Source organism: Ciona intestinalis, chromosome 5 (assembly GCF_000224145.3).
Source record: "Ciona intestinalis chromosome 5, KH, whole genome shotgun sequence".
Lineage (NCBI taxonomy): Eukaryota > Metazoa > Chordata > Ascidiacea > Phlebobranchia > Cionidae > Ciona > Ciona intestinalis.
Window position 1 is genome coordinate 2312579 of NC_020170.2, and position 25682 is coordinate 2338260.

Consider the following 25682-nt stretch of genomic DNA (forward strand, 5'->3'; position numbering starts at 1 on the left):
GATGGATAGCATAACCAAACTGGCCCATTTAGACAGCATGAACAAAATATTTTCATATTTCTTACTACAAATTTTCAGAAAATAGGCTTTTCCAATATATAGCATATCATTTGACCACCGACAACCTATGAGACATCAAGACACAACAATGTACTATAAAACATGTTTAATAAATTTCCACAGTGTTAGACCATCTAACATTTGAACTAAGGCCTCTACCCAAAAATATACGTCTACTGCTATCCAGTTTACATAAAAATCTACAGTTGCGACGAATTCAGATAAGTATTTGTGAGGTCCTTGATGGCAGAGGATCTGTTTCTGTCTCTGCAAAATACAAGAAATAATGAATGTAACTTATTCATCCTATCACATGGCCATTGACAGTGGTTATATAACACGGGTGTTCTGTTCCATAAATTCTGTGCCCATACAAGTTAGTATATATGTAATGAATGGTTTTCTATCAACAGCAAATCATTAACAGGTTAAGCCCAAAATTGCCTACAACACATTGGTGTTAAATTCTTAAAGTATTAACTCCACAGTTCACCAAACTAGTCAAGTGTAGTTACACACTCCCACCAGAAAAATTCAAAACTTTTAACTAAGTGCGTTTGCTTGTCTGAATAAAATACCTTTTTTCACATTCTTACCTCTGTTCACTTTTTAATTGCTCAAATGAACTTTCATCAACCAGTTCCCCTTTAAGTGGTTTGAAACTCTCCATTGGAGTTGATGAAGTCAACAATGGGTCTTGGTGGGAGTAGAATTTTTCTCGTGTAGGAATATCCTGTTGATTGGCTATATTGTTATATGGTTTGGCAGAAAACAAGATGAACTTGTCATATAATGCATATAATGATATAGTTTGCAGCTTGTTACTGCCACAGCACTGTTTTATACATTTCGGCAAACAGCATAGGCCGTTGTAGTTTGCCAGATTTTTATGTTACTATGGTACTTGCCTTAACAGATATTTTATTACCATTTTTTCAAATTTAGTTGCTACAGTTTACATGACACCATAGCATCAACAAACCAAAGACTTTTCTGTAAGGTTAAATTGTAACTGAAACATATCAAAAATACTTGGTAACTTGTAAGCGGGCATGATAGGTGTAGAAAGTGTAACACCCATGTTATACGACCGCCGTTGCCCGACTTGTGTGAATAAATAAGTTTCATTTATTTATACTTCGTTTAAAGTGATGTCACAACTTTCTCGATGACATGCATCCATGAGTTCTCGCTTGAGTGCAGCGATGTGCGACCTGTACGAAGTGATCTGCGACTCTAAATTACTGATGCGTGACACCGCGGTTGACTGAGCACGAACAAACGTCTCAACTGCACGCTAAAAATATAAAAAAAACATTAGATGTATTACTGTGGGGTAAGATGGGACACCTTTAGCATATAATATCAAAATATCCTGATCGTGTTTTAAAAAACTAACAACAGTCTATGGGAGTCATAAGAATACGGTTTTATATTTATTTGATTGTTGTGTTGTTTGTTTACTACCAAATAGGACAAGAAAATAGATTGAAAAGGTGTCCCAATCTTCCTCCACTGTACTGTATGTTAAAAAAGCATAATACAACTGTCATAATTGGGCTGTTATAAAAATTATAAAAACCTAATTGTTTTAATATACATATATTTTATAAGTTATGAAAACCAAAGAACCTGCGCTGCTTTTATTCCTGCTCGATTTGAAAGATTGCTTCCATGGTTTCGTAGCTGGGGAAAAATAAATTTGTTAATATTTGATGGAAAGTTGATGGAAATTTGTCACCTTATTTGCAAGTTCAACGTCATCTGCGCTCTGCAGAGTTTTTTCCACAGATACAAAATATTTCTCTATGGAAGATTTTTCCCTGAAAGTAAAACAAATTAATCAGTATTTCATAAAGTTTGCAAATAATATAAAATGCGAGACTGGCGAAAAACTGAAAACATTAGACTTAACAAATTGTAGAGAGTGCATCAGCAAATACTGAAAAACACTTCTAAAATGAAACAAATATATCATTACAATTGCAAAATGATTGATACTTTATGGCTATACCAGGAAATGAATAAAAACCCTAACCAAATTGTAAAGAGTGTGCTACCTTATACTAAAACACTTCTAGCTTTTCCCTTAAAAAAAACACCAAACATTAACTTGTCCGGTGCCATGGCTAACAAGTTAGTGTGCTTGCTTCTACCCCAGATTTTACAGGTTCAAGGCTGGACAGTACTACCATTGTAGACGTATGTTTCCTTAGTCAAAAGCACTTTTTAACTCACCCAGCAGCTTTCTTTAAAGCAGTTTTCGCTTCTTGTATTGTTGAGTTAAGTCGATCACGTTCATGCTGAAGATGCCCGACCTGTTTCTCAAGTTCACGTTTCGTTTGATTACTTCTTTTTAAATCCATTTTTACCTCGGTCAAGCCCTGAGAGGGTTGGAGTGACATTCATGTAATTTAAATGCGACTGTTTTTGTACCAAGTAATAGAAATGTAACAAACACACAGTGAAAAGTTATTAAAATGTGAGCTCTGCAGACTAACATCTAGCATGTAAAAGTTTTTTCGTTGATAGCTTTGTGTTAGACAAAACATATGGTTAATTTATCTGTTAAAAAAGGATAGCAAAGACCAAATTAACTAAGAATTAGCAGCAAAACAACATTTGTTTTCACTGCAGATTTTGATGTGTAAATAATTAAGCAACTTATAAACAAGACAAAATCATCAACCGCTTACAGTTATGGCTTGGTTAAGTGTCATGTCCTTCTCTGCATGGTCGGTAGTTGTCTCTTCTAACTTCCCACTCAATTCCTTTGACAAAATACCAAACACTTTTTTTTTAGTTTAACTTTGTATTCAGTCCCTACTAGTGTAGTATACATTTGGCAAACGTTGTGATATATTTGATTCATTTTAAAAGTGTGTTTCAGTATTGGCTGTTCCACTCTCTACAAGCGAAAGATAATGGTGCTGACTGCTGGGTTAATACACCAATTTGGTTAAATCTCAATGTATATGGGGCCAATAATTGGGTGATGTGCAATCCTGGCCTAAACCCCAGGTCCAATGATGTGTCACACTACAGGACCTCACCCACATGGAATAGATGTACGTGTTATACAACAGTTTCCAAGCTACAGCACCTCACAAATCCAAGGTTCCAAGGGGGTCATACTACATGACCTCACCCACATAGAATAGAATGTATTGATATATATCCTATCCTTATACAAAAGTTCCAACCTGAAGTTTCGAATTCTGTTCATGAAGAAGTTTCTGCGCTCTTTTCTCCCTCTCGAGGGCAGCATTGAGCTCAGCGCAGACGCCATCAAACCTTGATCGAGCAACTAATGCTCGTTCTCTGTCCTTAAAACCTTGAATTTCATCCGATTGCTTTTCCACTTCACCTACATCAAGATATCGTTACCTTATGCAGGTTTTGTTTGTAAAAAATTAATAAGTGGGCAATATCAGAAAGTCAAGCGTTTTGCTTTTTGAGGTTGGCTTTTTTGAGTTTTGTCAATTTTGTTTATAAAAGTCGTATTGGATTTTATTCGGGGTAATGTGACAAATTTGGCCTAAATTCCTTTGATAAAGGACCCCACAAAAATAAAAAAAATTTGATAAGATTGTTTTCAGTTTTTTCAATTCGTACTTTTTGTTATAAAAATACACTCTTATAAATATGATTTTTTTTCACTTTTGTAAGTTTTGAGTTTTTCAATTTTTGATCGTAGCTTCCCTTGCTCGTTGCGGAGATTTCGCTTCTCGAGTTCTCCGGAGTGAAGACGCTCTGTGAATCCCAGTAGATGGCGTTGGAGAGCCGAAAAAGAGTGCTGTAAAAAAAGAGAAGCCATTTATGTTTAATTATTATCAAGTTAAACTTCGAATGATAAAACTTTCAATATAAAAATGATGAATTTACCTCAACCGAGAAGAGGTTCACTGCCTCTCTAAGTGAGGATCGCCGAAGAATCTTCTCAAGTCCTCCAGCCAACATCCGGCATAAACAATTCCTATCTCTGTAATATCCAATATGATTTATTCATACATATACACGCAATGGCAGCAGTTAGACTAATCTCTCTTTTAGACTTGCTAAAACAACATACCTACTTAACCAGTTAAGTCAATGCCAATTAAACAGTAGCAGACAACATTATTTTTACAATTATCTAGCAAAACCTGACAGACATTTAAATGCATGAATACAGATATAGAGACTAGGCTCTGTGATTTTCAAGTGTAACAGTTTATCTTATGTTTTATCTTATCTTAATTTTACGAAGTTAAAAATTAAATGAATATTTTCCTACCTTATAAGTGCTGGTTCACAAATATAATGAGGGAAAGAGGGCTGGGTCGTCTCCATCAATTTAATGAAAGAATTTTGCGCCGTTTTTAGTAAAGCTCTCGACATATAACCTGCAATTAATTTTTATTTAAAAATTATTTAAGAATAAAAAAAATTTATTTTATTATATTTGAAAAGTTTAGCCCAACCTGATTTGTCGCCCCGATTCTTTTTGAGTGCATCGACCAATCCGCATGTAGAATCCCGTATGTTGTGGATCAGGTGACTGCTTGTCAACCAATCAGCAACCACGTCTGACTGTGAGGTTACTGTCGGTTCATCCGACTCTATTTGGGAACAAAATAACAAAATGTTTACTGGTAGTGACTGTACTGAGATATATAGCAGTGTGGGGGAAGATGGGACACCTTTTCATTGTATTTTTGTTTTTTTATCTCTTTTGGTAGTAAACAAAGAACATTTAAGGAAATATGAAACTGTATCCTCACGACTCCCATAGACCAGTGTTATTTGTGTAAAATACAATCAGGATTTTTGAATAGTATGTGTTAAAGGTGTCCCGTCTTACCCCACCTTAGAACATACATAAAATAAATTTTGTGCATGATCTATGCCAGTAACCCTTAATCCATGAAATACAATCATATTCCAGGCTTCATATCTTAATGCTTCAACAGGAATCACTTTTCCTTTTTATAAAAAAAAGTATTAGTTTGTGATAAATTCAAGTGTTCAACAAAAAAAGTAGTACTTCCAAGTTTAAAAAAGTTACGACCCACTCTTTTAAACAGAATTTGCAATTTTCTGTTATGTTTTCAAGAATTAAACCTAAAACGTGCACCCTACTCTAACCTTAATTAAGGAAAATTTAACATTAGGTAATATTACAATAATCCAATCAGAAAATCTCTTAAACATTATCAAGACATATTATATGGTAAATAACTTACTGCATTTAATGTTTATATTTGGACCCTGTCCGGCCACCACCATAACCCTACAGTTACTAATCGCTGTGTCATTGCATGTAAAAATAGACACATTAGCATGTGTGCCAAAGTATTTGAGTCGATTCGCTGCGATAACAGCTACTACAGCAACCCTAAACCTAAAAAATAAAGGTATTTGATTAAACAGGGTAACTTGTATGTTTGAATATAAGGGTAGGGGTTAACATTACATATGTGCATATTCAGATCATGTTTTTAATAAGTTTTAAATGATAACAAGCCAACTTTGTCCTTAGCATATCACGCTACTTTGTGAACAAAGATAAAAAAATGAGCAGTTGACAAACTTTCTGGTAACACTACAAAAGTGAGTAAACTAAAGAGATCAAATCTTTTTTTGTCCATAGTCCCTTTATTATGAAGTTCTAACTGAAGCATTTCATTAAACACATTTTTTTAATCTTAATAATTTTAAAGATTTTTCTTTAATTTTTCTAATCCAATTAAAGATCTTGGCCTACAGTCCAATGACAGGAAACTATGTAAGAATCTACAAACCAACATAGTTTTAACTAGACAAAATAACGCAACTGGAATTGCATCTTACCTAATCAATGGATGAATAAACTTAAATGAATCAACAGAGGTGATTCTCTTATTATTTTCCCCATCTATTTCTTCCGATAAAGTTTCAACCAACATTCTGTAAAAAAGAGTGAATGTAACTTGTTTTATGGAGTGGCGAAGCAACAGCACTTGATTTTTTAGTCTTGGATGACAATTTGACCACTAGGTTGGAGCAATTATTGTTGAGTGTCTTGCCCAAGGACACATAGGCCTAAATTGGTAGCAACGACAAGCCTTGAATCTGTCACCTCTATAACAAAGCAAATTTGTATACTCTTGGCTACCCCTTAAGTTCGTTACAGCCAGTTTGGAAAGCATTGGTCTAATATGTGCTCGTCTATCATAGCATCAGTAGGTAAAGTGTTATGATATTAAGTTGGGTCCCCAATTATTTACATTTCTTTGTTATAGCGCCACCAGGCGGTATTTCATGAGCCACGTGTTACATTGCCGAATAACATTGAAGGTTTTTTGTTTTAATAATAATATATTTTACAGCGTGACATCAAAAGAACTTTGTTTTCTCATTAATCAACAACTGAAGGTCACAACATTAAGCTCACCTCATCTGTTGTTTACAAATCTCAGCATTATTGTTGGTCTTAGTTAATAGAGAACACTGTAAGGATAAATCATCTCTTGCTCGAATGAGAGGATACACGGCTCCCAACAACAACACACATGCGCTTACAAGGGCACTGCGCTCCTGTCAAAAAATAAAAATAAAAAAAAAATTCAGAAATATTCAAGTTTTGATTAACTGTATGCTCAAATGTAATGAAAATGGCCAGTGTATTAATAAAGTTGGGTAAAAGTTTGTAAAGATAGAATAGTTACAATAATTGGTATATTTACATATTATTCTTATAACAAAAAATACAATTTTTTTATTTTTTTAAATACAATAGCAAAGATCAAATTAATTAAAAGAACAAAGAGAAGGGAATAACAATAAAACGACAGTCGTTATAAACATGCTTTTAAAAAATATTGGAAAAGTGTCAAAATAAGTGTCAAATAAAAGGGAAAAGTGTTAAAATAAGTCTTTTGAAAACTACTGGAAAATTGTCAAATTAAAGCTTGGCTGCTAAACCCAACACACCATAAATTATCAGTTGTATTTATTTAAAACAAATTGTTTAAATATCAAGGTGTAATTTTTAAAAATGTAACGTCAAAACATGTTACATTAACTATCTAATTAAAACTTTCGTATTATAACGACCTTTGCTTAATTATTCTTATCTGGAGTCAGTAACAAAACTATAGGTAGAACTAAAAACTGTGGCTTACCTGGACCATATTAGAGTTTTCGCCACGTAGCTGAGCGCATTCTGCTTGTAATCCTTCGTGCATTCCTTCATTTGCTCGAACTCTTCCCCATGCTTCATCACATAAACTCTGAGTTTTCTATACAAACATGCAAATTTGATAAATGTGCAAATTTGTGTAAAGTTAATAGGGAATAAAATGGTTAAATCAATATCCACAGATAGAAGTGTTATTTTCAGTGGGTACTATGAGTTAAAACCAGAAAAAAAAATTAGCTTCAGAATTTTAAGATTTAATATTGAGTAATATTTTTACACACCATTTTATTTTCACTATTTCAGTTAAGTTTTCTATGAAGACATGTACAGTTAGCATGAGTAAAGTGGTTAAATAAGTATCTACAGATACCGTGTTTCTTTAAGTGGATACGATAAGTTTAAAACTAAAAAAAAACTTCCTGAATTATGTTTTAAGTAATATTTAGGGTTTTAGACACACTAACAGAAAAATAATAAGATTCCTTTTTTTAGATGATCATGCTTGAAAAATGTTTATTCTACCTTTGTCCTCCCATTCATCTCAGCAAGAAGAGCTTCATAATGTTGCTCGAGTTGTTTCCTCTGTCTTCCTGCTTCCTCCTCTCTCTCCCTGCATCGCTCCGCAAGTCGATCCACGGAGGACTCGTGAGCTTTCTGAAGCTCTCCGATCGATCTCTGCATCTCGGAGCAAGAAGACTCCAAAGTCTTGCACTGGAATATCAAAATTTGTCAAAATTTCATCTTGGCATAAATTATTTTAACTTTTCTAAAAAACGCTTATATATAAGGAAGTTCATATATAAAAGAAACAAACAAACCTGTTCATTGCATCGATTAAACTTCGAAATGAGTGAATCGAGACCGTCTCTTACATGAAGTGAAGCATCAAGCCAGGTAAATCTAAGTGAATAAAATATGAACTTAAATTATTTATCCTCTATGGTGGAAAACAGCAGTTTTTATAACACAGATGTTCTGTTTCATACACCTTGTGCCCACACGAGTTACAGAAGTTGCAACTTTGCAGGTGTTTTTAATTTTTTAGTGTTTGGGTGAGAATTTAAACAGAGGACAATCAGGTATCAGATATAGCAATTAAGTATCCCAACGACACAAATGTCCACACTGGTAACAGACTTACGCCTCAAACCAGTATCCTCTTGGCTGAAAAAAGGCGCACTGCTGCTAACCATTACATACAAATATCAGTAACACTAATACGCCATATTAAACACGTACTTAGTCAATGTGTTAGTTTCCCCATTTGAGTTGCAAATAACATGTAGCAACTCTCTTAGGAAGCCAACATGGATGTCGGTCTCGTTACTATATCTGTCTTGAATGGAACCAACCTAGAAGCAGAAAAAGCTCATTCACAACTAAAGTACAAATCAAGTATTTCAAAATGAACAATAAACAGTATAGAAAACATAAAGAATAGTACCCTGGGTGTTGGGGTAATGGCTGACTGTGGCATACATCTTAGGTCTAATGACTTGTCACATTGTAGGAATAGAATGTAACATAAACAGTGAAATAAAACTTTACCTTCACTGTTTAGTCCTTGTAGATTAAGGTCATGACAAAAATTGGAATTGTAAAAAACAAAATTATTCGCTTATTAAACATGATAAAACAATTTTTTCCTACGTTAGTTTCCAATTGAAGACATCTTTGTCTTTGCTGTTCAAGTTCAGAGGTCATACTGATGAGGTCATCACTTGACCTCTTGACCTCTCGTTCATATTCTGCTTGCTGTGTTCGAATGCTGACCAATTCCTTCTCACATTCGTTTAGTTCTTTCTGTAAAATAAATTAATTTAAAAAAAAATATTTGTTTAATGACTGTAATGAATGAAATAGAAAAGTAAATCGTGTAGAAAAGTAGTAATGGTATAACTTTATTGCCAAAATTAGGTAATGCATTTCTAAAGATACATGTTGCTATACTATTTTTAACTATATCCTTTTTCGAAAAAAAAACACACACAAACAACTAAATTTTGTTCAAAGAAAAAACACACAAACAACTAACCTGAGTTTGCTGTAGTTCTTTTTCTCTTGTTACAGCCAAGTCACGGAAGTTTGAACAATCTTTTTGTGCCTGTTTCTCAACTGAAGTAAGATTCTTTACTTTATCCTGTATTAAGTGGTGGGTAATTAATTAAACGGTATTATACCAATATTTTATTCGTTATTACTTATTTGTAAAAATTTTTTACAAATTTTTTTTTTCAATTTTTTTTATAAACTTTTAAAAAGTTATTAGACAAAAATGTAAAAAAATATTTTTTTAAAAATAAAAACAAAGAAATCTACACAAACATAACCAACTTGTAAATCAGCAACTTGCTTCTGGTAACCAAACAAAGTGTTTTTCATTCGTTCCAACACAATTTTCGGATCTTTGCTGCCTTTTGATTTCCCAGAAGCTAAAAGCAAAAAATAAGATTTTTTCTACCTTTTAGCATGTTCTAAATTTCTAAATTACATGTCAGTTATAGGAATCACACAGCATATTAACAAAGAAATGTTATTTCCAGCACATAAAACTTACATGCACGAGGTTCAGTTTGAAGACCAAAGTTTTCCAGCAGTAATTCCATCTCTCTTACATTGCCCCCATAAGTTTCATCAAGGAATATCTAATTTAATGAAAAAATGAGATTAAAACTCCTCATATGTATAATGTATTATCATTTAATCTTTAAAGGTGGCTGTACACAGTATACGGCATGCGAATTTCGCTTGCGAAGTCGTATTCAAACCCATTTCCAAATTCCGCATGCGGCAGTGAAATCCGGACAAAACAGACGAATTCCAGATACTGTGTACAGCCACCTTTATACAGAAATTAATTATAAAGGTGATTACAGCATTATACAAATTAAGAGAATCAAATTGGAGCTTTATCTGGTTTTCGAGTGTATAAACTTCAAAACTGTGTCAAATATTTGTGTTAAATTAACCAAACCAGACAAATATATAAATTATTTTTCTTTTTACACCAGTAGTTACACAATAGCATTTTCCCTTTCATTATTTTTTCTTCCTAATTTTCCAATCAGTTGAATAATTATGATAAACAGAGATGCGAGAGATCACCTGTCTTTTCCTCGCTTTTCCGAGCTCCTGTTTCAACTGATCGAGGTTGGATTGATGACTCTCAAGCTGTCCGGACATCTCTTCGATGATCTTCGTCTTCTCGGCAAGTTCGGCATCCAGTTGCTTCCGGATGTCAGCATATACTTGTACAGATCTAAAAAGTACATTGAATGTGCTCAAACGTTTTTTTTAATATACAATATTATTATCCATTAAAGGACTAAAATAACTCAATGCTTTGCTCCCGGCAGCAACTTTAACAAATGGAACACCTCTGGTCTTAATCCTAGATTTTCATGATAGACCTTACTTGTATAGAAAACTATACCCATGTAATTTAGGCTTTAAAGCAGATATTTAATAAAAGCTTAATGAAACAAGTTGCAGTTTTTAAGCTAAGTTTTTTTGCTAACATTTTAACGCCACAATCTGTTTTAAACCCTATTTTTAAAATAAAAGCAAGAAAAAACATAATTTTATATTCGGCTTACTTCTCCAGCTTTTCGTTTGCATTTTTCGCTTCTTTTTTGTGAAACTCAAGTTCTCGTTGCAGTTCATCAGCCTTGGCATTCGCATCTTCAGCCTCGTGTTTCAAAACATCACAAACTTCTCTCTCCGCTGCTAACTGTGACTGGAACTCTTGCTGTTTCAGCTGAACACAATCACCAACTCGGAATTTATTGAGAAGTAAAACTTAAAAAAAGTCTATTGTAATTAATATAAGATACAATCCAAAGTAATACCAGCTTCATAGTAATAATAAGCTCACCAAAAGAAAGTATAATACATATACAACACAAAATACAGGTACCTGTGTAAGCTGTGTTATAACGACTGACATTTTTGGGATACGCTGGGGCACAACAAGTCACATGTCCACAGTTTACCTGAATAATCTCAGAATTGAACTTTGATTCCAGGTGAGCTGCGCGTTCTGCTTCAACGCACTCCTCAAGTGCTCGAGCACGACGTGTGCAATCATCCAAATCATGACGAAGGTGCTGCTCTCTTTAGTACAAATTTTTTTCGAATTTTTAATGTGCCATAAAAATTTAAAATTGCAAATAAAGTATTGTTTGCAAACAATACGGTGTAACATCTACATGCCATGGTGCCTAAGACGATAATTTTAAAAAATTATTATTTTTCCAATTTTTTCATGGCCCTCTTGAAAATTGCTCATGATTTCCAGGTTGGGAACTCCAGGTTTAACAGGTATTCATTAAAAATCCTACTTGTAAATATACTAATAATTAACTCGTAGATACACTATAAAGGTTTATAAATACTAAAATCACACTAGGTTGCCAAACAAACAAACATCAAAAAAAAATCGCAACAAAACCAAGTTAGGCTAATAAACCAATATTGATAGTACCCTATAACTCAGAAGCAGAAAAAAAACTTTAATTCTTTAAAGTTAACTCCAAACCTTTCCATTGAAATTTGAAGTTCCGTTACCGCCTTTCTTAAGTCTTCCTCTTGTTTGATCAAAGAAGATTTTGAATCCTCTAATCTCTGAAGAATCGAATCACGATCTATTGTAACCTCCTCCAGTTTTTCCACGGTCTTCTCATTTTCTGACCTCAATATTGCTTCAGCTGCCATTGCATCCGAATGGATTTGTTTCTAGAAAAAAGCAAAATTTTGGCTTCTATTATATATATATTCATAGAAGTCTATTATATATATTTATGGATTTGCTAAACTTAAATCAGACAAGTTTGGGTTCGCCAAGCTCTAATGTCAAGTGCGGCCCATAGGAATGACGTTGTTTGGTTTTGGTTAAAGTGTTCTACCTTTGAACTTCAATATCAGATAGTGAGATATAACACATGGTTTATAGTTAAACACACCTAATAGAGAACACAAACCAAAGTAAGTTCCGTGATGTTCTGTGATCGCACAGTTGCAAGATGTCGAATTCATTTCAGTTTGACAAATTTTTTCACATAACATAAATTACCACATGTCTTATTATAAAATTAGAATTATCTTTATATTTACAACTTGTGTTTGATAGAAGTATTTTTACCTTGTCTTCCTCTAAAAAGGCGATTGTTTTTTCATTGTCTGCAGTTACTTTATGTGCAAGTTCTAATGCCACCTCCATTTCCTCTACCTTTAACTCAAGACTTGACTTTTGATCTGTGTTAATAAACAGAAAAATCATTTATAATTTTTCTCTTTATCAGTAGTGAACAGCGCCTCATAGAACATTATAACTATTCAAATATACTCAACATTTTGTAATTTACCTAACATTACGTTAAATACATAACTTTTTCATACAAAAAAAAGAAAAGAAAATTCATACACTATTCAATTCATCAGCCATTATTAATTGCATGCAATAATTGCCAGAACGTTCTTTGCAACATTTTAAATACAGATGATAAACTAACTTACCACTAAGAAGCATATTCTCCCTTGATGTGACCGATTCCTTTTTGCTCACATTTCTTAATACATCTTTTGCCCTTTTCTTGGTCACGGTAAGTTCATATTCCACACTTTGTCTCGTTGCTTCTCCTTTTTCAACCTCAGATTCCAGACGGGCAATAACTGACTTGAGATCAGTGGTGTCCTAATTGTATTGTTTTAGTTGAAAACTAGGAAACATTTCCACAACACATGTTTAATGAAGTACAGAATTTAAAATTAATAAGTATATAATTTTTATGTATTCTTACAGAGTTTAACTTTTCAGTCAGCGTAAGTTTTTCTTCTTCCAATTGATGAATTTTTCTTCGAAAATGAGAAGTCTGCTGCACCATCTCATGATTCTCATTGCGAATCGCTTTAAGCTACAAATAAAAAAGTAAAGGTAAACTGACGCATAAAAACTGCCCCACCGTAAAATACATGGTTTAGGATACAAACCTGTTGCTGTAGTCGCCCCAGCAAAGGTTCTTCACCAGACTCCATATTTTCTCTATACAGCGACGTTGCACTTGTCGTATTGGAAACGAAGTTAAGTCGACGTTGGTCATTTAAATCGTCCATTTTAGCCGGCCAACTAAATCTGATTGAACAGAAATACCGAGCTGCCTAAATCTTCCAAATCAGCACTGTTGACTTTTCGAATTTCAGAACGAAACCGCTGATATGACGTCATGTATTGTTACGCATGAGAAAGTTTCAATGTAAATAAATGAACATAGTCAACATACAAAACTATTTTTTCCGTTTCCAATTTATCGACTTTAAAATTTTGTGTAATAGTTCGCAAACTTAAAATTAATACCAAAAGATAGTATAGTGTACTTTGTTCATACTGATAGCAAGCATTTAAAAATCAGAGCCATAGAAATACCGAGTAGTCCAACCCATTGTTACGTAAAACACAAATTGAACGGCAATTTGGGTCCAAAATAACACAGTAGGTATAGGGAAAATGTATGTTTTTCGGTAAATTACAGAAAAACTTGGGCCTAAAAACAAATTTAAAGGTTGAAAAATGTAAAAAACATGTGTTATTTGTTTTCTGTGTCAAAAAAAGTCAAAAATTAGAATTAGAAGCGGTTGATTTGCGACATTTTAGTCATTTAATGCGGCTAAATTTATACATTTTTTCTAAAAAATGTTTGGTAAGGTAAATAGAAGCTATTTTACACCTTCCCACAATAGGAAAACACAAACAAAACTTAAGTTCGTTTAAACCCATTGTCAAAGTCACCACTTTTGCTCTATTTTGGACACACATAGACGGCAGTTGGACTACTCGGTGTTTATACGACTCTGTTAAAAATTAATTAAAGATATAAAAAAGCAGAGAGCTAAGCTCTAATGAATGAGCACGTTCACAAAGTTATTGATAAAAACAAAGATACATTTTTATTTGTTTATGATATTCCGACATACCACATCACCATTAGGCAGAAATTGGGTCTTTAATATTTTATTTTACAACAGTACGAAGTTATTCGACATAACAAAATAACGGGATGACTTTTTTAAACAAGCACCAAATGGTACGAGAAAATAGAATAAAAAGGTGTCCCATTTTCTCTACCCTTCTATATCTTTAAAAGTTCTCAAATAAAGTATCCTACTTTTAATACTTATTGATTAAACCCTAATCCCAAAGTTCGAGCTTTGCCGCAACGTAGGATCAAGGTTTATTTTGAAATTACAATCTTCGATCAAAAATGAAAGTGGTCGTAATTATATGCTTATATATAACATGCGGCATTATGGTTGAAATACAGTCAAAAGATTATAATAACTAGATGCGAGAGTAAAGAATTAGAGTATTAAAACGATCATGGCAAAGAAAAAGAACAACTGTGGGCAAAAAAAAGAATTTATATGGCCCCGATATGCGAGCTCAATAACTTAGCGCACTTATATTTGTTCGTTTGCTTGCTATGATATACACTATAGCATATGTATATGTTATAGTAATTTATACGTGGATTGTTAGTTAATTCAAACTTCCTTGGCAATTTGTTTAAAGGGGTGGGGTACACACATGAATCCTGAGACGCCCTGTTGGACCTCGGACAACCGTGGTTCATTTGGATCCGGAAGAAACTCAAACTTCTGAACCATTGAAACTAGGAAGATGAAGATTTCCATTCGAGCTAGTTGTTCTCCCAAGCAATGACGTGGACCCACCGAGAAAGGCATCACGTATTTAGACTGAACAAAGTTTCCCTTCTCATCGAGGTGGCGCTCAGGTTTAAACTTGCTTGGTTCGTCCCACACATCAGGATCGTTGTGCACCGCCCATAAGTTACACACAAGCTGGAATAGTCAAATAGTTGATTATATAAAATGATTTTTTTATTAAAGCATATCTTCTTACCCACGTTCCCTTTGGAATGGACCACCCTTGTACTTGAACATCATTGCTGATCTTGTGCGGTACACCCAGAGGTGCAAGCGTGCGGAAACGAAACAATTCTTGCATGAATGCACATGTGTAAGGCATTTGAGCTTTGTCCTTCATGCTAGGTGTCTTTTCACGGCCTAAAATAAATGAAATCTTTCTTTAGCTTACATTGTATTGAAGAATGACTACAAGTCTATAGTGTAATTAAGCTGTGTTAACATACCGATTACATCGAAGATTTCCTTTCGTAGTTTGTTTTGTTTCTCCGGGTGATGAACTAAGCATAGCACAGCCCAACGCAACGTTCCTGTTGTTGTTTCAGTTCCAGCAACGTACAAGTCGCGTACGTATTGGATCAACTGCAGATCCTACAACATGCAGTATATACGTGTAACATAAACTGTCGTGTACATATAGTCTTCCATATATACATAGTAGACTGGAGAAATACATATAGTGGGCTCTTTTAGAATTGCGAAAATGTGGTTGATTAATTATGCAAATATTTTTTCTTTACTACCAATTAGAAATAGGTCAACAAAACATGACGAAAACATGTCATGTCACACCCCACCCATATTACTCCACCCTACTACACAATGTTATGGCTGAAAGTTAAAGGCACAGCGTAGCAGCCTTTACCGTAAAGGAAACATCAGTTTCTTTTTTTTGTTCTCCAATAAAAGCATCGATAAAGTCTCTAACGTTGTGTTCGTCATAAGTAGATTTATGCTGCGAAACCCAATTTACGATTGCTTCTGCAAAACGAAAAAAAAACAAGTTTACTTAAAGGTCACAAGGAATTATTTCCTCATTAACTTTACCTCGAATTAATGTGTTAATTTTGTTCATTTCTTTTGGTTTGCTTAAAAACAAGAAAAGCAAATTCCTTAAGAACGGCATGTACAAAACCAACTTCGTAATTTTCCCAATTGTGTCGCTGTTATAAACGTACAACCATGAGTAAGTTACAAGATAGAGCATAACACAAACTTAAGTTAGTTTATACCGTTTCGAATACGATAGTTATAGTGAGGATTAAACAAATATAAAAACGAAATTAGAAAGACAAATTACTTACATAGTTACACATACACCTGCGTGGTAATTCGTTAAGCAGGCACGATGTGTATAAAACAGAATACCCGTGTTGTAATGAATTTTGTTGCCCCGCCACGCGAGGGTAAAACATGCCAAAATAGTATCATTCATTCAAAAAACACAGTTGTTAAAACAAAGCAAACTAAGCCAGCTGTTACCTATTCGGTGCTTTTTTACTGAGTGTTTTAAATATTTCATCATTGTAGTCCATTCTTTGACCCATTACAATGCTGGAAATGTTGTTTGAAACTCCGTTTGCCATAAGTTCCTATAATAAAACAAAAAACAGTTAATTTCAAAATTATGGGTTATTATTCATATATAGTATGGTGGGGAAAGATGAGACACCTTTTCATTGTATGTTTTCATCCCATTCGTTAAAAAACAACACGACTCTCATAGACCGATGTTAATTGTTTAAAACACGATAAGGATAATTCGACATTATGTGCTAAAGGAGACCATCTCCTCCCGCCCTACTACAGGAAAGGTGGTAATAATTTTTTACACACGTACCGCAATGTCGAATGGTTTTCCGTTGTTTGAACGAATGGCATTGTTCAAATATGCGATTTCTTCCACAATGCGATCTTCCATGCCTCGCTTGCCAACACCAAAGCTGAAAAAAACATAAAAAAATATTACCAATGAATGTAACTTAGCTTGGCACAGACAACGACAGTCGGTAGGCCTATATTACTTGGTGTTCTGTTTCATACACCTCGTGCCCGCTTAGGAGTTACCGCGTATCTAACTTTTTGCGTGATTGTTTTTTGTGTGCAACTGAAAATTTGGTCAATCCATTTGTGACCACTGGATTAAAGAGCAATTACCTTTAGGTGTCTTACACAAGGACACATAAACCTACAAGCAGCAACAAATCAAATGCAGGAGCAGTGTATGTACAATACTGTAAATAAATCTATTCACAGAATTTTCCTATGTGTATACTTATGTAGCACGCGTCAGAAGATATATTCTATATCCTTTTTTACCATCTATGCCATTTCTTATACAGATACATTCGCTTACCCACGGAGTGTTGTTAACCCAAAACGTCGTTGAACTTTCCAATGATCTCCATAGTCAACCATCGCCACTCCGTGATTTTTTGTAACCTGTTTAAACACAGGGTGGTCTGGTCTACCAGAAAATGAATTGCCGCCTTTCACCAAGCACTGTTAATAGGAAAATCGTTACGGTCATGTTATAATAACATATTCTATACCAAACTTCACGATAAGTTACCTCGTTTATAGTCTTGTGGTCGCCGAGTACAATCCAATCGTTTTGACCCAATCGCACAGACATCATAGGTCCATACTTCTTGCTCCATTTCCTAAAATCTTTTTCTGTGTGTTTGCCCAAGAATGGCACCATACCCAAAAGCGGAATACCTCTCGGACCAGGGGGGAAATTCCTTGGTCGTTTGTACCAGTAATACAAAATAAAAACGAAAGCGCAGCTTGCCGTTAAAACGATGCTCATGTCAAAATTTGTAACTAAGTTTACCAACATACTCATTTGTCTATTGTTGTTATACAAAGTATCTTCTATGCAACTACAACCAACTGCGCACGTTTACAGCGCGTCTGTATTTATAACACATGCGTTGCTGGTGTCTGTTTACTGGCATGACTTTTCATGGCCCTTTCACCTACTGAGAGGTCGTAAACATTCTCCTTACTGAAAAGTCACAGTGACTCGACGTACCGGTTGTTTACACTGTGGTTAATATACTTATAAACTATATTTATGATGACTTTTACAATCTTATAACACAAATATAGTCAGTAAAACATATTTCCTAACTTCCTATACAACAGCGTTTAACATAGCAACATTACATCAGTAATCTTTAATGATATAGTCATAACCATATAAGCCAACATTTAAAAAAGGCAAGTAAAAGCGCTTTTCTATAAAGCAAAATGTATATTCCAAACTATAAAAGTAATTCTATAAAGTGTATATAAAACAAAAAAGGTGTACAATCTTTCCCCACTACTATATATTGTCTTTTGTACTTTTGTTAGATATCTGGTTGCTTACGTTCGCTTAAACACCTGAAGCCATCTACACATTCTGTGTTTACTTCTACATGTCCTACGTTTAAAGGCGCATCTCAAACAACACAACTGAAGTAATTCGTGTCCACCAAATACGTTACTCGTGTGCAGAACAATAGCAATCATGGAGACGGTCTTCTAGAGATATCTTCAGTCGGCCGTGTCGGGGAGAAACGCACAAGTATAGTTGCAGACTGCTCGCTCTTATAGTCTAGTAGGGCGTCTTGGCGCAAGGCGTGGAGTACGACTCTACAAGATGAATGCAACTAAAATTCATCTTTTTCCTTTGACATGCTAAAACTATACTTCGTTACTCGATCATATAAATAAATACATACACAGCATATTGTACAAGTACGTGTTAAACACTGCCAAATTACTTATTCACCAGCGTGTTCTAGCACCCCTTGATAAGAAACCGTATGTATAGCATTCAACACGATTATAACTCGCAACGAATAAGTTAAATAGTGTTTCGGGTCATTCTTCGTAGCGCGGGATAGCTGCTAATGGACGTCACTGTTTAGTTAATCAGTTTTCTTGCAGAAAATTTGCTCCCAGGATTTTAAGGTACTGTCGTTTAATTATCACAAAGCATTCTGTCGCGCAGAGTAATTAGTATAATAGAAAATGTCGCAATTACATTGCTATGTTAAAGGATATGTACGTTGCTATCGATTTTTTTGATAAAACTTGTTTCGTGTGCAATATTAACCGCAGTGTAAACAACCGAAACATCGAGTCATTGTGACTTTTCAGTAAGGAAAATATTTAACAACCTTTCAGTAGGTGAAAGGGCCATGAAAAGTCATGCTGGTACATAACAAACCAGCAACGCAAAAAGTATAAAATGCGCACACGAAGCAAACATGCTGCGCAGTTGGTTGTAGTTGCATTGAAGATACTTTGTATAACAACAGTAGAAAAATGAGTATGTTGGTAAACTTAATCACAAATTTTGACATGAGCATCGTCTTAACGGCGAGCTGCGCTTTCGTTCTTGTTTTTTATTACTGGTACAAACGACCAAAGAATTTTCCGTCTGGTCCGAGAGGTATTCCGCTTTTGGGTGTGGTGCCATTCTTGAGCAAGCACACAGAAAAAGATTTTAGGAAGTGGAGCAAGAAGTATGGACCTATGATGTCTGTGCGATTGGGTCAAAACGATTGGATTGTACTCGGCGACCACAAGACTATAAACGAGGTAACTTATCGTGAAGTTTGGTATGGAATATGTTATTATAACATGACCGTAACGATTTTCCTATTAACAGTGCTTGGTGAAAGGCGGCAATTCATTTTCTGGTAGACCAGACCACCCTGTGTTTAAACAGTTTACAAAAAATCACGGAGTGGCGATGGTTGACTATGGAGATCACTGGAAAGTTCAACGACGTTTCGGGTTAACAACTCTTCGGGGGTAAGTAAGTGTATGTGGTCATAAGAAATTTTACAAATTATGCGTTTTACCATAGTATACTGAACTTCAGTGTACCATGGTTTAGCTTCTGTAAGTGCCATCTTTTTAAAACAGAGACTGTACATAATCTCTCTATATAGCCTATATATACACGTTCGACGATTTCTTTTACGCAGCCTATAAATTAATCAAATTGTGTAGATTTATGTCGCAAAAACAACAAATTTAAGTCCTGAATCCGACTTAATGTTTTCCGTGTTTAACAAGCGAATGTTTAATAACGAGATATTTATTACAAGGTTTGGTGTTGGCAAGCGAAGTATGGAAGACCGCATTGTGGAAGAAATCGAATACTTGAACAATGCTATTCGTTCACATAACGGAAAACCTTTCAATATTTCGGTATGTGTTTCTTTGTTCTAGTACTCTATAGGTATATTACACTTGGTCCAAATTTGCCCTAAAACCCACTTTCCCAGGTTCTAGTAGGGTGGGGGGGTAAGGGGGGGAAGATGGGGCACCTTTAGCACAGAATATCTAAATATCTTGATCGTGTTTTAAACAATTAACAACGGTCTATGGAAGTCGTGAGGATGCAGTTTTATTATTTTAATTTTCTTTGTTTATTACAAAATGTGACGAGAAAATCAGGGATAAGGTGTCCCATCGTTCTCCACTCTACTATATATATAGGAATTTAATTGTAATGCTGACATTTTATAGAAACTTTTCGCCAACGCGGTTTCGAATAATATATCCAGCATTGTTATGGGTGAAAGAATGGATTACAGTGACAAAATATTTGAAACATTAACCCAAAGAACAACCGAGAGGTATAGCATTGTTTAAAGCCATTTTTTTTCGAACTTATAATTTTCAATTTATAACAGCGACATGGCGGGAAAAATTATTCGATTTTCTATATTTGTTCCTTCTTTGTGGAATTTGCTTCTTCTATTTTCAACACAAGCGTCAAAGCAGACAAGTGTTTTCAATTCCATTCGAGGTGAAGTTAATTAGGAAATATTCGCTATAGTAAACTTGCCTTAAAACTTTATCGTTTCTTTGTTTTGCAGAAGCAATCGTAAATTGGGTTTCGCAACATAAATCAACTTATGACGAACACAACGTTAGAGACTTTATCGATGCTTTTATTGGAGAACAAAAGAAAGAAACCGATGTTTCCTTTACGGTATAAATGTATTTTACACTCGCGTGGCGGGGCAACGACATTTCTGTTTATGCACCTCATCGGGCATGCTTACGAGTTACCACGAATGTAACTTTAATGTGTTTTTATTTTTAACGGATTTTTTAAACACTTTTTTTGAATGGCTGGCAATTTGGAAAACTCGTTAGTGACCACTGGGTTAGGGCGATCGTTAAGTATCTTGGCCAAGGAAACGCATACGTCCACAATGGTAGCAGCGAGAAGCCTTGAAACCGTTAGCTCTGGGTTACAGGCAGGCGCGCTAACCACTATGCCACGGCGCCGGACGAAAAAGCACTTGGATCTAACAATTTATTGCATGTTGTAGGATTTGCAGTTGATTCAATACGTACGCGACTTGTACGTTGCTGGAACTGAAACAACAACAGTAACGTTGCGTTGGGCTGTGCGTTGCTTGATTCATTACCCGGAGAAACAAAACAAACTACGAAAGGAGATCTTCGATGTAATCGGTATGTTAACACAGATTACACTTTAGACTTGGTAGATATTTAAATAATGACAACTAAAATTGTAGGCCGAGAAAAGACACCTAGCATGAAGGACAAAGCTCAAATGCCTTACACATGTGCATTCATGCAAGAATTGTTTCGTTTCCGCACGCTTGTCCCTCTGGGTGTACCGCACAAGATTAGCAATGATGTTCAAGTAGAAGGGTGGTCCATTCCAAAGGGAACGTGGGTAAGAAGATATGTTGCTGGGACAGCAATAATTCTATTGAACCTGTTTTTTTTTTTATATAACCGGACATGTATAACCTTTTTTTGCTGCAGCTTTTATGTAACCTATGGGCGGTACACAACGATCCTGATGTGTGGGACGAACCAAGCAAGTTTAAACCTGAGCGTCACCTCGATGAGAAAGGAAACTTTGTTCAGTCTAAACACGTGATACCTTTCTCGGTGGGTCCACGTCATTGCTTGGGAGAACAACTAGCTCGAATGGAAATCTTCATCTTCCTGGTTTCAATGGTTCAGAAGTTTGAGTTTCTTCCGGATCCGAATGAACCACGGTTGTCAGAGGTGCCGCAGGGCGTCGCGGGAATGATGTGTGTACCCCACCCGTTTAAACAAATTGTAAAGGAAGTTTAATATTGCTGATTGACATTTCACTACTAATTTATAAATTCATTATAATAGAAGCAATTAGTTTTATATTGTATACACTCGTTTAACTCTATTAAGCAATCAAGGATAAACAAGACAATGAATTGCTATTAAAGCTTCTATCAGGCTATATACTGCAGTTCTGCTGAAGCAAAATTTAATAAAAAAAAATTAAAAATTTCACTAGTGTTTTAATTTAATCGACGTAAATAAACTGTTATTCTGCGGATGGTACCAAACCGGCAAAAATTCTTGCCTAGTTTTGACGGTCGAAACGTTGGTTACAATAATGTTTTTAACTGCTGATGCAAGATACAGTCTTAATAAACTTTAAAGGAGTAAGTTGGGAGAGAAGGGACACGTTTACCACAATATATTTAAATAACCTGAACGTGATTCAAACAAATAACAACGATCTATGAAAGTAGCGGTTTTAGAATTCTTTGAATGTTCTTTATTTACTACCAAATAGACAAAAAACTAAAATTATACGGTGTCCCATCTTCTCCCACCATAGTATAGATCTTTACAAAGATTCTGTAAATTTTTAATATGAAATTATTTTTAGAACAAGCCTTTCACGGTTTCACTATACCGATAGCGCGAAACGAAATTTTAACACTTCCTAAATAAACACGCGAATTTTCTTCCACCATTTATTTTATTGGTTGTGATTCAGATCATCAAACAGCGGGTGGTCACCGATCTAAGCGTTGTTGGTTAAGTTAAAAGAAACAAGCATGAAAGGATCTGTACAGAAGACGCCAACGTCTAGAGCTTGTCATAGAATTTTTCCAGAAGTGGTACGGTCTCGTTAAGACCCTTGCGCTTACGTGTGGCACTAACCACCGCAAAAGGCTTTGAGCCTTCATCCAGAGGGTCGCCATTGAACACTTGCCAATGGTCAAATACACACTGTGGGAAAGCCTGACCACCAGTATTTGATCGCAAATCAGCGGTGAAGCCTAAAGATGAAGACGTGATTATACACTCCATATTAACCTAATTAGAAAGTTTTCCAATAGAAACTACAGATTAATAACACAAGTAAAGTGAAAAAACTTACCAAAGGACTCATTGACAGGCAGATATGCATTCACTGTCAAGATTGGAGTTCCAGGGTTATGTGCGGTCTGGTTTACCTGACCACGACGTCTGTTCAATACACCATAGATGCCTCCAATGGCTTGTTCAGGGCATTGGATCTGGACCAAGTACATTGGTTCAAGAAGACGAGGTCCTGCAGTAAGCTGACAGGCGTACAACACACGACGAGCAGTTGGGATGATTTGACCACCACCTCTGTGGATGGCATCAGCGTGCAAGGTAACGTCATGGATGTTGAAACGGATACCTCTCATGTTCTCTTCACAAAGGACACCCTATAGGTAACACAGCGATTAAAACGTGAAGAACTTAAATTAAAACAAAACAAAAAATCCGATCATATGTCCTCCAAACGTAGGTTACAGTGATTAAATAGTAAAAAAACTTTAAAACAAACAAAATCCTACCATATGCCCTTAAAATGTAAAGAAACTCTTAATAAGTTGTTTTACCTCTTTTGATGCCCACTGGAATCCAGCAACTACAGAGTCCTTGATTTCATTAAGATACTGCACAGCTTTGGTGCAATCTATCAAAAGGTTGGCTCCCGTACCTTCGGGTCCGAAACACCAGATCTTACGAGCTTCATTGACGTCGAAATCAAAGTTGTCGGCCAAGTAACGACCTCGGAGCTTTGCATCTTGTCTTGGGAAAATATCCTTGCCCTAGTGAGTGAATTTAAGTTGTTTTAAAGCCTCAGTGGCATGAAGCAAATAAAACACGCAAACTTGATAATGGTATTAATTACATTTTATGAACATAACATATATCTTTAATTAGGTCACCTAAAAAAGTTATTCAATAAAAAGCCATTTGTATGTTAATATAAAGGGAAAAAAAGAAAAGAAACTTACTTCATCAATCTTTTCAGATAAACCTTCAGGTAATGGCTGAGCAGTCATGAACAATCTGTTGTGTTTGTTTGGTGACTTGGACAAACACATTCTATCGGAAGCCTCGTTCACAGTCTCTCGGTAAGATACAACTGGATCAGATTTCTGAAACATTAATACATTATTGCATATGCGAAGGGTAGAACTGGTCAACCGATCAAGCTGTTTTTGTAAAGCATAAAAAGTCTAAAACTGGAAATTCTGGACATTTTTTATTAATATTCTTCACTAAAAACTAGCTATAAGATCATTTTTACCAACATCAATAAATGTCTGCCAGATTTCTCATTAAAAAGCTTCACTGAATTACCTTGATAGGGATCTGGGCATGGTCTTCTTCCAAATCCTTGAGGCAAATCTCAAGATGCAATTCACCAGCACCTGCTACAATATGCTCACCACTCTCCTCTATATGACACAGGACCATAGGATCGGACTTGGCCAACCTGGAGGGTAATGGAAGGTTATTGGTTTGTTACATTTTGTGAGTATGTGGCAGTGCTGTAGTGTTACGGATTTGAAATCAATATTCAACTCCAGTACAGATACACTTGGCATCATAATTGGGCAGAAAGTGAATCTAGTTTTTTAAAATAACTAACTGATTCAATCCTTGGGTTTAAAAACAAGATCGGACTTCAGTATAAATATAATTTAAAACTTTAATTTAAATATTTTTTTTTAAATAATTAACAGTTTCAATCCTTGGGTTTCAAAATAAGATCCAAATTTAATGCAGATATAATTTAAAACTTTGAGAAAAAGGAATCATAGTTCTTTTAAAGATAACTGACCGTTTCAATCCTTCCACAAGCTTTGGAAGATCAGATGGATTCTTGGCTTCCACTGCAACTCTCACCACGGGAGAAACACTGAATTTCATCTGCTTCATGTTGTGAGCCTGACAAGGAAACCAGTAATAAGAGGATTGTAACCAGGCAATAAGGTGCAGGGTGTATCCAGGTATTTACAAAATGGGTCCAACTCTATATTAAAATGTGTGAAGACACAAACAAGTGATAACTAAATAAGTTATTTTATGCCATATTTTTCACAAAAAGGGTGTAGACCCCTTGTAGTAAACAACAGATCAAGTAAAACATTTTTACACTTACACCCTGATCAGTATGAAAGGTTTCAACATATTTAATACCCCATATTATATATTCTGCATCACGTATGGTAACAAGAATACCTGGTCACTAGTTGTCAAAGTTCCAGTTTTCACCAAAAAGTTGTCAACGCCGACCAAACCACAGATGTTACCGCATGGTACGTCTTCAATAGCTTCAGTATAACGACCCATCATCAGAATGGTTCTAAACATAAAGCAGATACATATGTATATCAGTGAATTGGTTAGCGGGAATGCATCTAACCAAGGAGTTACTTGTTCAAGGCTCATCCTAGCTACCATTATGGTCGCATGTGTTTTTGGAAAAAGATACTTAACGGCAACCGGCAAGTCAGTGTGGTTCCTGGTTCCTTACGGTTTGTCTTTAGGTAAAGTTAACATGCAGAGGACATGTGAAACAGAACACCAGCGTTATAACGAAAATCATTTCTCCACCACCCAATGATCAACTAAGTTA

The 25682-nt window shown here is 35.2% G+C and overlaps 4 protein-coding genes across 4 annotated transcripts in view; 1 reads left to right on the plus strand and 3 right to left on the minus strand.

The window, feature by feature from the left end:
• Window positions 1–149: 149 nt before the first annotated feature.
• Window positions 150–13467, minus strand: LOC100180514 (coiled-coil domain-containing protein 171-like). Its single transcript, XM_009860332.3, has 31 exons — window positions 13211–13467; window positions 13021–13134; window positions 12737–12914; window positions 12363–12475; window positions 11760–11956; window positions 11215–11335; window positions 10819–10979; window positions 10328–10481; window positions 9780–9867; window positions 9557–9654; window positions 9258–9362; window positions 8873–9025; window positions 8462–8574; window positions 8041–8122; window positions 7745–7933; window positions 7206–7322; window positions 6476–6618; window positions 5893–5988; window positions 5286–5443; window positions 4524–4661; window positions 4337–4445; window positions 3946–4042; window positions 3721–3856; window positions 3264–3427; window positions 2757–2831; window positions 2299–2444; window positions 1802–1883; window positions 1693–1746; window positions 1199–1357; window positions 657–793; window positions 150–327 (listed from the first exon to the last, which is right to left on the minus strand). Exons 1-31 carry the CDS (start codon window positions 13331–13333, stop codon window positions 261–263), a joined length of 3867 nt encoding a protein of 1288 aa, XP_009858634.1. The 5' UTR covers window positions 13334–13467; the 3' UTR covers window positions 150–260.
• Window positions 13468–14427: 960 nt separating this feature from the next.
• Window positions 14428–17773, minus strand: LOC100178143 (cytochrome P450 2C15-like). Its single transcript, XM_002120675.5, has 9 exons — window positions 17514–17773; window positions 17298–17443; window positions 16782–16884; window positions 16424–16533; window positions 15989–16104; window positions 15807–15922; window positions 15388–15532; window positions 15138–15301; window positions 14428–15076 (listed from the first exon to the last, which is right to left on the minus strand). Exons 1-9 carry the CDS (start codon window positions 17751–17753, stop codon window positions 14759–14761), a joined length of 1458 nt encoding a protein of 485 aa, XP_002120711.4. The 5' UTR covers window positions 17754–17773; the 3' UTR covers window positions 14428–14758.
• A 1427-nt stretch (window positions 17774–19200) lies between these two features.
• Window positions 19201–22829, plus strand: LOC100175831 (cytochrome P450 2F5-like). The gene is made up of 9 exons (XM_009860443.3): window positions 19201–19537; window positions 19608–19753; window positions 20053–20155; window positions 20477–20586; window positions 20644–20759; window positions 20830–20945; window positions 21292–21436; window positions 21502–21665; window positions 21758–22829. The coding sequence occupies exons 1-9, from the start codon at window positions 19262–19264 to the stop codon at window positions 22073–22075; spliced, it is 1494 nt and encodes a 497-aa protein (XP_009858745.3). The 5' UTR covers window positions 19201–19261; the 3' UTR covers window positions 22076–22829.
• Window positions 22733–25682, minus strand: part of LOC100178953 (elongation factor 2-like) — a 6054-nt gene continuing 3104 nt past the window's right edge. The window contains 7 exon segments of the mRNA XM_009860333.3: window positions 22733–23055; window positions 23157–23472; window positions 23650–23862; window positions 24052–24195; window positions 24401–24536; window positions 24885–24991; window positions 25286–25517. Coding sequence (XP_009858635.1) covers window positions 22862–23055; window positions 23157–23472; window positions 23650–23862; window positions 24052–24195; window positions 24401–24536; window positions 24885–24991; window positions 25286–25517 — 1342 coding nt within the window. The 3' untranslated portion in view covers window positions 22733–22861.

Excerpts from the sequence above, each read along its gene's own strand:
- LOC100180514 (XM_009860332.3), bottom strand. The coding sequence starts at position 13,333 with ATGGACGATTTAAATGACCAACGTCGACTTAACTTCGTTTCCAATACG. Across the intron at positions 4,662-5,285 it reads AAATATAAACATTAAATGCA|AGTCGGATGAACCGACAGTA; the intron begins GTAAGTTATTTA and ends GTTCCCAAATAG. Across the intron at positions 2,832-3,263 it reads AACAGAATTCGAAACTTCAG|GAATTGAGTGGGAAGTTAGA; the intron begins GTTGGAACTTTT and ends ATTTTGTCAAAG.
- LOC100178143 (XM_002120675.5), bottom strand. The coding sequence starts at position 17,753 with ATGAGCATCGTTTTAACGGCAAGCTGCGCTTTCGTTTTTATTTTGTAT. Across the intron at positions 15,923-15,988 it reads AATTAACACATTAATTCGAG|AAGCAATCGTAAATTGGGTT; the intron begins GTAAAGTTAATG and ends TTCGTTTTGCAG. Across the intron at positions 15,533-15,806 it reads AAACTGATGTTTCCTTTACG|GATCTGCAGTTGATCCAATA; the intron begins GTAAAGGCTGCT and ends TGCATGTTGTAG.
- LOC100175831 (XM_009860443.3), top strand. The coding sequence starts at position 19,262 with ATGAGTATGTTGGTAAACTTAATCACAAATTTTGACATGAGCATCGTC. Across the intron at positions 19,538-19,607 it reads ACCACAAGACTATAAACGAG|TGCTTGGTGAAAGGCGGCAA; the intron begins GTAACTTATCGT and ends TCCTATTAACAG. Across the intron at positions 21,666-21,757 it reads CCATTCCAAAGGGAACGTGG|CTTTTATGTAACCTATGGGC; the intron begins GTAAGAAGATAT and ends TTTTTGCTGCAG.